At 49.1% G+C, this 13,519-nt stretch overlaps 1 protein-coding gene across 2 annotated transcripts in view; it reads left to right on the top strand.

The window, feature by feature from the left end:
• Positions 1-13,519, top strand: part of NTN3 (netrin 3) — a 56,802-nt gene that overhangs the window by 29,361 nt on the left and 13,922 nt on the right. For both annotated transcript variants that reach the window (XM_085307008.1, XM_085307007.1), the window contains exons 4-5: positions 9,144-9,293; positions 10,648-10,701. In XM_085307008.1, coding sequence (XP_085163134.1) covers positions 9,144-9,293; positions 10,648-10,701 — 204 coding nt within the window. The remainder of the gene's footprint in view (positions 1-9,143; positions 9,294-10,647; positions 10,702-13,519) is intronic.

Genomic DNA, 13,519 nt, shown 5'->3' with positions numbered 1-13,519 from the left:
AATAAAGTGAAGGATGAGGAGCGCTTTCACAGTTTGAACAAACTTCCCATAATGTGCAACACAGCAGCAGCAGTGGGAACATAGCTGAGTGGACRCTGGCAGGGAGAGCCAAGGCCTGCCTACAGCCAGCTCCTCAGCAATGAACTAATCACTTTTAGTAACCCAAGCAGCCAGTTTGACATGCTCCAGTCTTCACCTCCGCATCCTGCRTCCCCTCTTCAGCCCAGGGGCATCAAACACTGCTTCCCAGCACCCATGGCCATGGCAGTCCCTATGACGGTGTCCAGGCTCCCATTCATGGGCCTTGCCCCAGATGGTATTCAGGTCCCAAACCTAACGTATGYACCATCATCCCTGAGCTGACATTGGGAGACGCTGGGAGAGGAAGAAGAGGATGTGGGATAAGGCATTTATCCAGAGGGGAGATGACAGTTGGAATTATATCATAGCAGCCTGTGGCTTGGAGGGCCTGACAAGGTGCTCTGAGGATCCCCATCGTGGCTTGCTCCCCACAGCTGYTGTGCTCTCACTAGCTGATAGCAGCCTATTATACTAGAGATTCAGCTGTTTTGCACAAAACAAGGCTGAGCGGTGACTGGAGAGGGACCTTTCTGAGAGGGCATCCGGCTGAAGAGAGGAGAAAGCCCTTCTTTTTGTTTAGTAGAGACAGCACAAAGCACCTCCCTGTGGCGTCTACAGCCCTCTTTGGAGCATCTGCCATTTAGAAAGGAGATGGGACTGCCCAGACCTAGGGGTCCTGGCACTGACTCTGAAGCTGTGTGTGCCAGGATCCACCCTCCTGTCAGCAGTGGGCACAGATGCATGGCCATGGTTCAAAGCCTAGTGTGGGAAGAGATGCCAGTAGCCCCCAGATCATGCTGCAGAACAAGCAAACTGGGACAGCTGGAGAAAAGTGTCTTTTCCTTGATGATTTTCTGCCCATTGCTACTGATCAGCAGGAACTGTGCTCAGCACACCCCATCTCTGAGGCTATTTCCCATCACCGGGTGCTCCAGCCAGCTATCAGCATTGCTCYGACCTGGCATGTTCCCTACTGAAAAAGACTGCCTCCACGTTGCAGCCCAGCACAAAAGCAGCAGGGCAGGCAGCAAAGTTGTCAGCTTGCAGTTTCTTGAAAAAGCCCTGAGTCATTTCCTTTGGAGGGGCAGGGAGGGGATTTGTAGGAACTGGAGCTGCAGTGAAATCTCCCCCCTGTAACTCTTCACTCCCTCCTCCCCTCTGTCCAACACATGTGCATACGCACCTCCCAACCTYGCCGTTCACATTTCAGTGCTGGGAGTCTGCTGACGGTGCTTTATTCCTGCCCTCATGTCACCTTTTGCAAATCTCCCATGGCTGCTTTCAGACAGTGAGCAGGGCAGGCAGGCCCCAGGCAGAGGTAGCTTCAGTGGCCTCAGCCTGGGAAGCAGAGACTTCAGTGCAGGGTACTCCTCAGCCAGTGGGAGCTCACCAGCAGTCCCAGCTCACTCTGCAGGTGTTAAGGCTCATGGGGTGCTGGGGGCTTCTTTGTGTCTCCAGCACCTGTGTGAGTGCAGGGAGCCCCAAGCCAGGGTTGGAGCCTACCACCACTGCCTCACCTGGCTGAGCATCCTCTGTGGGCAGAGCTGGATGCCCTGTGCCTAAATGAGAAGTTTCTACTTGCCTTTGTGTCACTGGCTTGTTCCATCTTTGCTACAAAATTATCTGATAAAATCCCAAGTAAACTGGAAACCTTGAGGGCTTTTGCCTCCCAGTTGGACCCTGGGGTCACCAAAGCTGTCTCTCTCCCAGGTACTGAGGTCCTTGTTTCTATTTCAGCTAGGGAAGACACCAGTGACCAAAAAAGAAAAAGAAAGGGGCAGGGGGGGAGGGAAGAAGCAGCATTTGACTAAATGCCAGAAACAGGAAGGCAGCAAATGGGCTTCATATGGCCAAGCCTCAATGTTTGGGTCTCAGAGCTGGGTACAGATCTGCGGAGGCAATTTTCCTCCTTCAGTCTGTGAGTCTGTGCTCAGCCCCCTCTGAGAGGCACTCTCATAACTAGGAGCAGTGGGAATGGCAGCCACTGGTACCCTGCCTATGCTCTTTGCTTGGGATCAGATTGTCTTCATTGCTGAAGCCCTCTTTATCCGACAGCACACATCTGCCCACAGGAGTTGCAAGAAAGCCTTTAGGCACGAAGACGCTCACAGTGTGAGCGTGTATATGAGAACTCAGAGTACCCAGTGGATTTATTTCTACATGCTGCTAAGCCATGGGAGGGGTTCAGCATATTTCCTATGCTGGCTGTGCTTCAGGTGTCTTTGTTTTCAGGGCTAAGGCTGGAAAAAATGGAGAGGCCTTGGGCTCCTCCAGTGAAGCACACCATGGCTTTGCCTGCCTAATCCATACAGCTACATCAGCGGCTTAAAATATGTCAAGGCGAGTCCGGCTCTGATAACCTCAAAAGGTGGTAACTGAAGAGGGCAATAGAAAGCATCTCTATTTAGAGGCAGTTGTGCCATCATTTATAGCTAAACTGCAGACCCTGATGTTCAGAGACAGGGGCTGAGCACATCCTTTCACTCCTTGGGGCAGATTGTGGAGGAAGTTGGGATTCAAAGCCTCCCAAGGTGCTCAGGAGCAGAGGGTAGTAGGCGGGAGCTGTCCTGTAGGTGCTGATACCACTTTGCTCCTAGGTCCCCCAGGGCTTGCATCCAGTCACTCAGCCCTGGCAGAAGCAGCAGGCATCCCGATGAGGTGAGAGAGCAGAAGGAGCCTACAAACACGGCTTGCAGGTGCCTCCGTGTCCTTACGGTAATGAAGGGCACATTGTTCTGGAAAGAGAGAGCAAATACCCCAGCATCCACTCTGCCTGGAGAAGAGCCAATAAGCAATACCACAGGTTCAGGCCAGACTTGGGTACTTTAGCAGGTCCCCCTCCCCTTGCAGAAAACCTCCCCACCTGCTAGTCTGCATGCCACGCCAGAGGCAGCTTTCTGCCAGCCCAGTCTGTGGTTGCCGGTTGCTGAGGGCTGGCAGAATTTGCAAGGGATTTTGAARTGCTGCAAAGGTTCAGCCCAGCCAGATGAACATGTGCACAAAGCCCGTCTCCTGCTATGGTGCATATGTTAAGGAGGAATCTTGCAATAAAAGGAAGACCTTCATTGGGTCTTAGGAGCCAGTTTCTGGCTCCATCTCAGGGAATCACAGGAATAAAATCCTTTGATGCTTCTGTTATTTTGAGCATCCTTCCCTTTACAAAACAGAGAGTATTTGTCCTTACTTCTTGTACATACGCAGTAGTGGATCCGTTTAGTTCGGGAGGCAGTTGGTTCAAAATCTGTCTCCTCCTAGGAGTCTGAATGCCCAGTGCAATGAATGGACTCCATGAGCCTAGTGAAACAGCTGCAGATTTGTTTCCAGGCCTAACATCAGCCAAAGTTTTTGATATTTGTCAGGAGCATGAAATGCAGGAAATACAGTTCTGCTCAGATTGACGAGGTGCAGGGTCAATCCACACTGTAATAGTTTGATACTCTTTGGAAATTTCCTGATGGCACAAGCTACATTGTAGCAGGTATGAAGAAGTGTGGGGACTGAGATGCTGCCCAATAAATACAGAGAGATGTGATGATTTGTTTCTACCAACGATATGTCATGCACCTAAAGAACAGAAAATCTGCATTCCTACAAGAAAAAAGAGAAGAAAAATCAGGCCTCAATGGCAGATCTAAAAAGCATGTGCAGAGCAAACTGCTGTGAACTGACAGCTGCATCGAGACTATTACTGGCAGCTGCAGGCTTTGAACGAAGGTCTTCACGTGCATCACAGCATTAATGCAGGACAGAAGCTGAGCAGCCCAACAAAGGGAAAGGTTACAGGCTTTAGGAATTAAGCTTGTTTCATATTCAGGATATGACATGCTGGTCCAGAGGCCAGTAACAATTACACTTTATTTAGACATACCATGTTATTAAATAACTTTCTAAATATTGTCCTTGCTAGGACTCAGTGTTTGTCCAGATCTAGAAGATAGGTATGTAAATATCCCACAAACCCATATATCCCCATGACACCTGTGCAGAGTCCTCAGCTAGCTGCCAGTGACCAAAGAGGACTCGAGSAGAGCAGGAGAGGCTATCAGCTCCTGTGTCCTGCCCACTAGCAGGCAGCATCAGAACTGGACTCTGTAATACAGAAAAGCTGGGAGGATGGAAAGCACAGAACAACCTACAGGATTAATTCAATGGTGGTAATTGAAAAGTCAAATAAAGAATGGCCGTGCATTAATCCCTGTAATTTAAACAAAGCTGTAAAACGTGAGCTTTCTCCAATGAAAACTGGTGAAGCAGTAGCAGCTAAGCCTTAAGAAGCAAAAATACCCTCAATATTAGGTGCAAGACATGCTTTCTGGCAAGTAAAACTTGATGAGTTAAGCTCCAAGCTAGTGACTTAATCCACCATTCAAGCACTGAGGGCCAGATCCGGACAACTTGTGGGGCTGCAAACAGCRTGGCTTGGTGTGTGGGCAGAGCTGTGTGAAGCCATGCTGTGGCTSCCTGCGCTCACAGCACCGCGGTGCTCAGGGCAGGGCCCCAGCGAGGCAGCGCCAGAGAGCAGGCAGGGATTGCTGCAGATGCCTCCGAGCAGTCAGGCAGCTCTCCTCTCTGTGGGCCCWGGCAGCAGCAGGACAAAAACAAGCATAGAAAGGGCTGATGCTGCTTATGCTGATTAGGGATGCCCCTCGCAGAGGTCATGCAACCAGACCTCTTGGAAGTGGTTGTGCCTGACAGTGGAATCTGTCCTATTAAATGCACTGAGTGCTGTTTGGGCTGGTTCTTACACTCAGGTACTGGAAAGGGTGATCAATCTTTGTGGAACTACAAGGCAATTAAATTATGGTGGGGCAAGGGATCCTAAAGAGCATGGTGAAAAGCAGAGGCAGGTCTCACAGAGACCAAGCTACCTGCCTGATGTGCCAGACTGCATCTATTGTGGACATAAGATGAGCAAAGTTGCTTTAATTGCTGACCCAAAAAATATATCAGGAGTCATTGAAAGCCATCTTCCACAATACRAAGAAGGATCTACTTAAATAAATTGGGTCCTGATTTTACAGAGATTTATGTAYGTGCTTAAATTTTACACCAGGAATACACCACTGGGGCCCAAGAGATTATCCACAAYGTGTGAAGCTAAGCACTTGTATAAATCTTTGCTGGAACCATGCCTTTAGCCGTAAATTTTTTAGGGCATGGACTGTCTTTTACTATGCATGCATGAAGCATAGTGGTCTGCAGTGACCTCTAAGCTTTACCTGAGCAGCTGCTGCAATAATACRTTTCTCAGGTGATAAAGTATTTGGCAGGGTTTCTACCCAGTCACTCCATGGCAMGTTAGACTTTCCAGGCTGGAATACTGCATTGCCTGGCATTAGGAAGGCAAACAGACGAGTCAGCGGAACAGACCAACAGGCAGGTTTCACAGCATGATTGCACTGTCAGCCAAGGCTTCTCCAAGCATAGATACATGGTTTACACAGTGGAGTAAGCAGTGGAATAAGAGCTCTTAAAGAGAGAGCACCAGTGCTGTGATACCAGTGGGCATGGGTCTGCTTTTTTCCAATATGAGCACTCGCAAGCAAGGACAACATTTCGTGCCCAGCCCTATCAATACATATCTAAGCCATTACTAACTAAAAAGAGACGAAGCAAAAGACCTTTTCCAGGAGCAGACATACTGCCAGTTCTTCAAGTGCACTTGCTTCTTCTGAGTACCACAGGACAGWGCAGAGCCCTCAGGAAGTGTCCGTAGAGTGGGCACACAGGGTTCTTCAGGATGTGTTGGATGTAGCTGGGACATCCTGGAACACAGTGGATCAAGAGAGGAAGTCCATTACTCTTTTCTAGAGGAAGGCAGAGCAGTAGTGCTGCTCTTGGTGAGTCMTCCCAGGGCAGGCCAAGGACTAGACTGTTGCTGCCAGCTTTGTTCCAAGCAGTCACTTTGGATGGGCTCCTGATATAACCTGCTTACTTTGTTCCTATGAGAGGTTGTCATCCCTACARTACCTTCACCCTCCCAGTATCTTCATCTCCTCGCAACAGCCTGCTGGCAGCCCAGCAGGCTTTCCCAAGGCCATRCTGGCTTTGGGGATGACTGTGGAGTTGTGTGATGGTTTGGCACATTGCAGCATGCATGCATGACTGTGCTCCACAAGCCAAAGTCGTGGACTAGGGAAAGCTATAAGTGAAGAATCAATCCTCCCAGGAGAGCCTCGGGGAAYAGGGTAGCAAAGGCTGAGTTTTACCAGCTCAAGATAGCTGTGTGGGCAGGAGTGCTTCTAAAACCCCAGAGCAGAGGGCTCGAGTACCTGCACCAACATTACTTGCTTCATAACCACCCAGGAGCTATGGGTTCAGGAAGGATGTCTGTGGTGCAGCTGGTCATATCTCAGTATTGGAGACTTTTTTGATTTACACCACAGATCAAGTCCAGGGATTGGATCATGCCATGATCCCAGAGGCGCTTGAGAGGTCCTTGTTGACCTGACTACAGAGTGTTTCCAGGAGAGCTAGCAAAAGCCTCAGGTTGCTAAGTGAGGTGTTACATGGCCCCAGCCATTCTGGCAAGAAAGTATGTTGTGGCTGAAGAAAGGCCCTGTGTTTCTGAAGGCCCCGTGTCATGCCAAGACTCCCTCACTCACTGCCATTTGTTATCACAGCTGAGCCCCCAAAATATCCTTGTCAGAAACACGTCCGTTTCCAAACCCAGCCAAGATCTGATAAGGAGTGAAGCATCTGGTCCCCATTAGAGGCTGCTTGCTCTTGTTTCTCACCATGTAGGAGAAGGCCTGGGGAGCAGTGCTGTGGTGCTCTGATGAGATCCCATCTGGTGAAAATTAGGGAAATGATAACATCAGGGGGTTGCAGGGGTGGGCAGGGGGGAGTTGTTTTTGTTTTGCTTTGGAATCACATTCAACTCTTACACTGATGGAGACCCAGATAACCCCCTCCAGCTCATAGGCAGATCCAGCCCTGGGAAGTCAGATGGGAAGGTCATCTCCTGATTGAACATTGTCTTCTTCTCCCACATACCTCCTCTCAGACAACCCCTGATGAGTCTATCATCCAGACTAAGGACCTGTGCTGTTCTAATGAGCCAGTTAGGATATTTCCTGAGGGAAACRTTCACGCACCTCAGATGTGATCCGTCCCTTTAAGAAGCTGTAGTGGAAACCCATGGAGACAGCATCCTGCCAAGGTCCTCTAGGAGAGAGGATGAGTCTGGGCACTGTGGCTCATGTGCCTGGTAAGCAGTGAAACTACCTACTTCAGACTATCCTAAAACTAAAATGAACTCAAAATTTATATTAAAACTCGATGTTGKTTCAGATCTGGAGTAGTTCAGGGTGGGAGACCAAGAGAGAACATGCCTTTCACTGCAGCTCTGGGACTGGACATTGCCCTTTGGTTGAGGTGGCTTTCTGCTGAGGGCAGAACATCCTCTGGTCTGTATGTAGAAGGATTCTGTCCCTACAGTGCCTTTGTTTCCAACCCTGGCCCTAGTCTTCCCTCTACTTGAGAGTTTTTACATCTCCACATGACCTATATGTCTCGTTGCTGAGCTCCGGCCACAACAGGGCCTGGAGTTTCACCTCCCTCCCAAAGCTCTGCTGTTTGCAACCTGGGTGGTGGTGATTGGCTTGCTGATTCTGCAGCCCTAGGACAAACTTCYCTCAAGTTACAATCATGCCTCTTCTCTGAGGCCTCCACCCCATGCCAGGGTTTCCTCTCTGGTCTTCACTGGAGACAAATGGGTAGCATGAAAGCCAAAATAACCAGAAAACCTGACTAGTGCAGGCTAATGCAGTCAATCAGGTTGCAACTGCTACCTCTGCAGGGCATRTGGGCATTGGTATGGATTATATGAATGGCCATGGCATTCACCATTCCTTCTTCTCTGTGCTAGGATTACTGGCTCCATTCACTTCCTCATCAGGAAAACCTAGCAGAGCAATATACACTGATTTCCTCTTTTTTTTTCTCTGACACAAACCAGGTCTGGATTGAGTTCTATATTAAACACATTTAAAACATATTTTTTTTCCAAAATTTCCTGTTGGAAACCAGCATTTTTATTCCCCCTCCCACCTTTTCCTCATGTCACAAAGCAGCAATTAGCTACCTTAATGAGACAACCCTCCTACTAGCAATTCAGGCTTCCCTGCTACCTTTGCCTATTCAGGACAAGGCTGACAGCAGTAACTGTGTAGCCCATAGAAATCCCTTCTCCTTCCCACATGGGTCAGGCTATCCCCAAATCAATTGCCTACAAAGTCAAGGTGGGAAGAAACTATTCTTTTCATGTCCAGACCTGAAATGGTAGCTGCATCTGCAGGGGCCCATTTGAGCTCCTGGATCTCCAAGAGCTTAATTGAAGCTGCACCATGAGCAGAAGCCATGCCCTGGCCCCGGCTTTCATTCACTCACTCTCTTTCTCAGGCCAGTCACAGCACATGATAGTGCTACAGCCCAGCATGGACATGGTGGGAGATCTGGGCAGTGCTGGGTCTAAAGGCTTTTTTTCGTGTGCATCCTATCAAATGCATTGAAAGAATCTATCTCCTTTGGCTTGCACACCTCTTCAAAGATATCTGGACAGCCTCTAGGATCTGCCTGTGAATCCACTCCTGCTTCTTTTCAGCTTCATCATTCTCACTTTGAGATTTTGTCCAGGGAACAAAGCCCTGCTGCCGATGCCATGGGAGAGCTCCAGCTCCTTAATGTTTCATATCTGGTCTCACCCAATGGAGCATACACATAGTTCTGGCACCGTTGCCTTGACCTACAGCAGTACAAGGGCATTGCTGTGTCATCTGTCTGTCTTCTACCCTGATGTGCCCATGCTTGGTTATCTCTACCATGGACCTCCCCATATCCGATCCCAACCTTGCTACCATGTGCAAAGCATAGCCCTTCTTCCCACTTCTTCTGCCCTTCTGCACTGCAGCCAGCACAAATAGCAGAGGAAGAGGGTTGTAGTTTGGGTGAAATTTGGCCTGTAACTACCTAAACCTCAGGCTCAGTGTGTTAGTGTGGACAGTTTGTGTGTCAGGTGTGTTGCCCTTGTAACTGGAGCTTTTTCTCTCTCTCCCATTCAGCCTGCGACTGCCACCCAGTTGGGGCAGCTGGTAAAACCTGCAACCAGACTACAGGACAGTGTCCATGCAAAGACGGTGTGACAGGCCTCACATGTAACCGCTGTGCCAAGGGCTACCAGCAGAGCCGCTCACCAGTGGCCCCCTGCATCAGTGAGTACTGCTACTCTCTCTGCACTGTTTTTCCCTGTGTTTCAGGGCTGCCATGTTCTCAGCACCTCCCCAGATAGTACCTTGGTGCCTTCACTTGAAACCACTCTGGTATGCTAGATCCAGGGAATGGGTATCTTCCTCAGTCCTGAGCTCATGAAGATCTTGTGCTAAGTGGAAATGCTCTGAAGTAGTCAAGCCAAGGGGTTTTCCATCAGCAGTAGCCATCCTCCGAGAGGTGGCCAAGACAGGACGGCTGAATTGCCTTCTGCAGGTGATTATGTTTCACCCCATTAGCCAGKGAGGGTCTAAAAGGTTCATGTGAATTAGTGCTCACTTTCAGTCAACTAAAATAACTGCTGATGAATCCTGTCTTATTTGTAACAAGGTACCTTTCTCTCTTACGGCTGAGTTCTGTGCATGGTCAGTTAGATTTGGAGCAAGGGCAGGTCTTAGATGCACTGAAGTTAGTGTAAAATTATCTTTATTTTTTCAGGCGATTCAAATTTGACCCAAATGATAAAGAAACAACTTCCCTCCCTCCAGCATCCACTGAATCTGCTGGAATAGCAACATTGGGAGTTAAAGCTGATGAGTTTTCAATTACTCTGGATTCACCTTGTGCCAACAGAAAAGTGTCACCTCTGAACAGTGGCCCTACYTCCAGAAACAGGCTTCCCAAAGAGGGTTGACTGGTATCGCTTACAGATGTCCCTTGAGACAGGGTTACTGTTCCCCAGACTGGGGGTTTAGGACAGAATTTCCCCAAGGTTTTWTTGGCAGGAGTCCTAAGAAAGTGTTGCCTTTCCCCACACTTATTGCTGTGCTATGCAGCATGGAGCACCACTCAGATCACGCAAGTGTCTTTCAGCCCCTGGAGCATGTGTCCTCTGCAGCAGTGACTTAGGACTCTTGAGGATTGCAGTGGTTCAACATATCTCAATTTATTAAACTYAGTTTGGAAATTCCTAGGTGCATTTAATAGCCTGTGATATCTAGATCAGGCTTGTTCAGTCCATTCTCTTTCTTAGCTTACTTCCTGAGAGGTGACCTATGAAATCTCCTCTGCACCTTGTTTGTGGAGGGCATTCATCTGTGTGTTGTCCTCAGAGCCTTTCCTCAGAGCCTTCCCTGGCTTCCAGGGAGATCCTGGAGCTCCTTAACAAAGTGGCAGAGGCATGGAGACCTCATGTGGGGGCAAGTCCCCTCTCAGGAGTCTCAGCTTGGCTCCTCTGCCCAGATAAGAGGTATTACTCCAGCAGTGGGCTGGGAGGAGAGAGGAGATGTGCCCTGGGGTCTTACTCTTCCAAAGGCTGGCACCCCTCTTTCCTTAAGGCATCTCTCCTTTCTCTTCCAGAGATCCCGGCCATCAACCCAACCTCCCTCGTGACCAGCACAGAAGCACCTGCAGGTAAGTGGTCTGCACCCTGGGCCAGGCCAGGCCCAGGGCTCCAGGTCTGCCCAGTAACATCACCTCTCCTCTCCTCTTCTTTCCTCTCCTCTCCTCTCCTCGCCTCGCCTCGCCTCTCCTCGCCTCACCTTACCTCTCCTCTCCTTTCAATGAGACACCAGAGACCAAGTGCTGAGCCACCTCTGCAAACCCGGATCACCAGCTGCCTTTAACAAAAAAAWTAATGAAGTTTGAAATCTTATTTATTGCTGGAAAATGACAAACAAAACTTGTTAGGAATTTCTTTATCAACTCCATAGAAAATAAAGATGCTGACATAGCTAGCAGCCCATCCAGGCCCCACTCCACCTTGCCAGGCTATGGCAGGGATGTTTATGACATATGGCACATATTACTTATTCTCAGTGCATGTCCAGGGGTTTGTATCTTTAATGTCTTACTGATCTAAGTTCTCTTACTGATTTCAGTGCAAGAGGTTTCTCCTCAGCACCCTTGGCCTCCACATGGCACTGGCTTTCCAAACCAGCGCAGTGACTGTGCCAGTTTGGCAGGCTGTCTGTGCTGGCTCCATTGCAGGCAGGCCCATGAACACCTTATGCTGGAGTGCACACTATCAGTTCTCCAACTTATGCATGGGCTATGTAGGACTTGCCTCACCTAGTTCTGAAAAAGTGAAATGTTTGGGTCTCAAATGGTCCTCACCCCTGGCTCATTTCTTAGCCACAATGCTGCAGGATGGTAGGATCATGAGATCACTAGGATTGGAGGATCACTATCACAGCTTCTGTGTGGAACAGTGTAGCATCCTCTCCTGCCTGACAGGACATGTCAGTACTAATACTCCGCTCCGGCATCTGGGTCTAGTGTAGCACTGAAGGAGAGTCTGCTGCTGACATCTCTTCACACTGCGTGTAGCATGTGGGAGAGAATCAGTGCTGCAGAGGGTCAACTGCTTGAGCAAACTTTAGACTTTGCACATGTAAGGGAGATAATTCTGATGTGAAAACCTCTGACGTTAGACCTCCTCAAGAACAATCCCTTTTTATCCCCCAACTGGAGARGCAAGAGTCTAATTTCCATGCAGTGTTCTGAATTTGCTTGAGCTCTTGTAGAAGCTGTAGCTCAGAGACAGGCTGGATWTCAGGATGCTTAGTGCAATGCAGGTGCCTGGACTGACGGATTAGGTTCCCTCTTCCAGTCTGGTTCCTGCTGCCAGGGCCCAAAAAAGTCACCTCAGATCCCATCAATCTCTGACACAAAGCATGCCAATAGCACCACACAGTGGTGTGCCACTAGTCTCGGAGCTCAGAGAAGAGCTGAGCTGAGGCAGCAGCCAGCTTGCAGTGCCCTGGATTGCTCTGCAGGATGTGCCCTGACAGATGCCATGGCAGACAGTAAAACTGCCTCTTTGCATGTCTCATCCCCAACCTCCTGTCTTTAATAGGCCCTCTCCCAAACCTGTCTAATTCTGCTGTCTAATACATCTTCTTGTCATCTCTGTTTCTTACATGATTATCATCGGTGGTCAGAGTGGGTGGGGTGTGCCAATGCAGGGCCAGCTCTTCAAAGCCACATACAAGCATTTCTGTGCACAAGAAAYAGAGCATAGCAGGACTCTTCTCTCCCTTGCTTCTCTTTCTGCAGTCCCATTTCGACCCTGTTAGCACCACAGTGTGGCTGTTCCTAGCAATCCCCTTGTGTATCCGTCTGTAGAAATCCTTCCAGGCTTGGCCAGGATAGGCATAGAGAAATTAAGAGAAGAGGCCACTTTTCTTCTCAGGTCACCATTTGCCCTGCTACCCTCAATATGCTGGTCCTTTCAAACATCCCAGCATGAAAGACAAGAAATCCTACACTGTTCTCAACTCAAGCCCATGGTACATGTGGTCTCAAGAGGACACTCAAGAAACCTCCTGTGACAGCTTCTCAGGGGCTTCCTGTGCCCATATTTATTGAGAAGCTTCCCCCAGCCCTGTTCAGGGTATATCCATGACAGGGAAAGACGCAGACTCCTRGGAAACCCTTTTGCCCTGCTTTTAGCCTTGCCTCCAACTCCCCTGAATTTAGCTACCTCATGTGGAAATGGTATGAAATGCCGACAGCTATTTACCCCTTCCCAGGCTGGCTCATGACCAGGGCCATATTCCTTGGCTCTTCAGGAATGTCTGTTAGCCTACCCCCTTGAATTTAGCTCTTCATAGTAGACAGTATTTTAKCCTGGTTTCCTGTGGCTATGTGTGTGCATTCGTATGGCTGTGAGTGCACTTAGTAACTCAAGTCTGTAGGAGTTTGACAAGGAGGAGAGGTTTCAAAGCCACTGAGTTGTTACATGAGAAATGTGTACAGTTAGCGAGGGAGAGGAAGGAGGCTTTCTTAGTGATTGTGGAAGAGAAGGTTAATAGATGGCTCTGCACCATTAACTCAGCTCCTCACAAAGTAGAGCTGGCTGATGTGCGTGGAGGGATGTGGTGCCTCTGCATTTCTGTGGAAGGGCTCAAAGCAATGCACAGACCAGACCTCGCCTGGTGYAACCTGGCCCAGCTCCTCTCGCTCTCCTGGGCTTGCAGTGGCTTGCACAACTGAGGTTCTGGCTTCTCTGTCCTGGCTATGACAAGAAACAAGGTATCATCAAAATATGAATTTTATCCTGTGTCAGGCAGCTCTGAATGCATCTAACAGAAATTTGGTTTCATGCTTTAGTTGTGGAATAGAGCCAATCCTCTGTAAATCATCCATTTTGCACAGTGGAATAGGACAGTAATAAGGTCTGAGCTATCTGTGATGGTAATTCTGCTAGGGAAGCTGACCAGGATAGGAC

This window comes from Rhea americana, unplaced genomic scaffold (assembly GCF_003343005.1).
Source record: "Rhea americana isolate MKP2758 unplaced genomic scaffold, rheAme1 scaffold_250, whole genome shotgun sequence".
NCBI classification, from domain to species: Eukaryota; Metazoa; Chordata; class Aves; order Rheiformes; family Rheidae; genus Rhea; species Rhea americana.
Note: the sequence above shows the minus strand (reverse complement) of the source record. Positions and strands in the feature narration are given on the sequence as shown.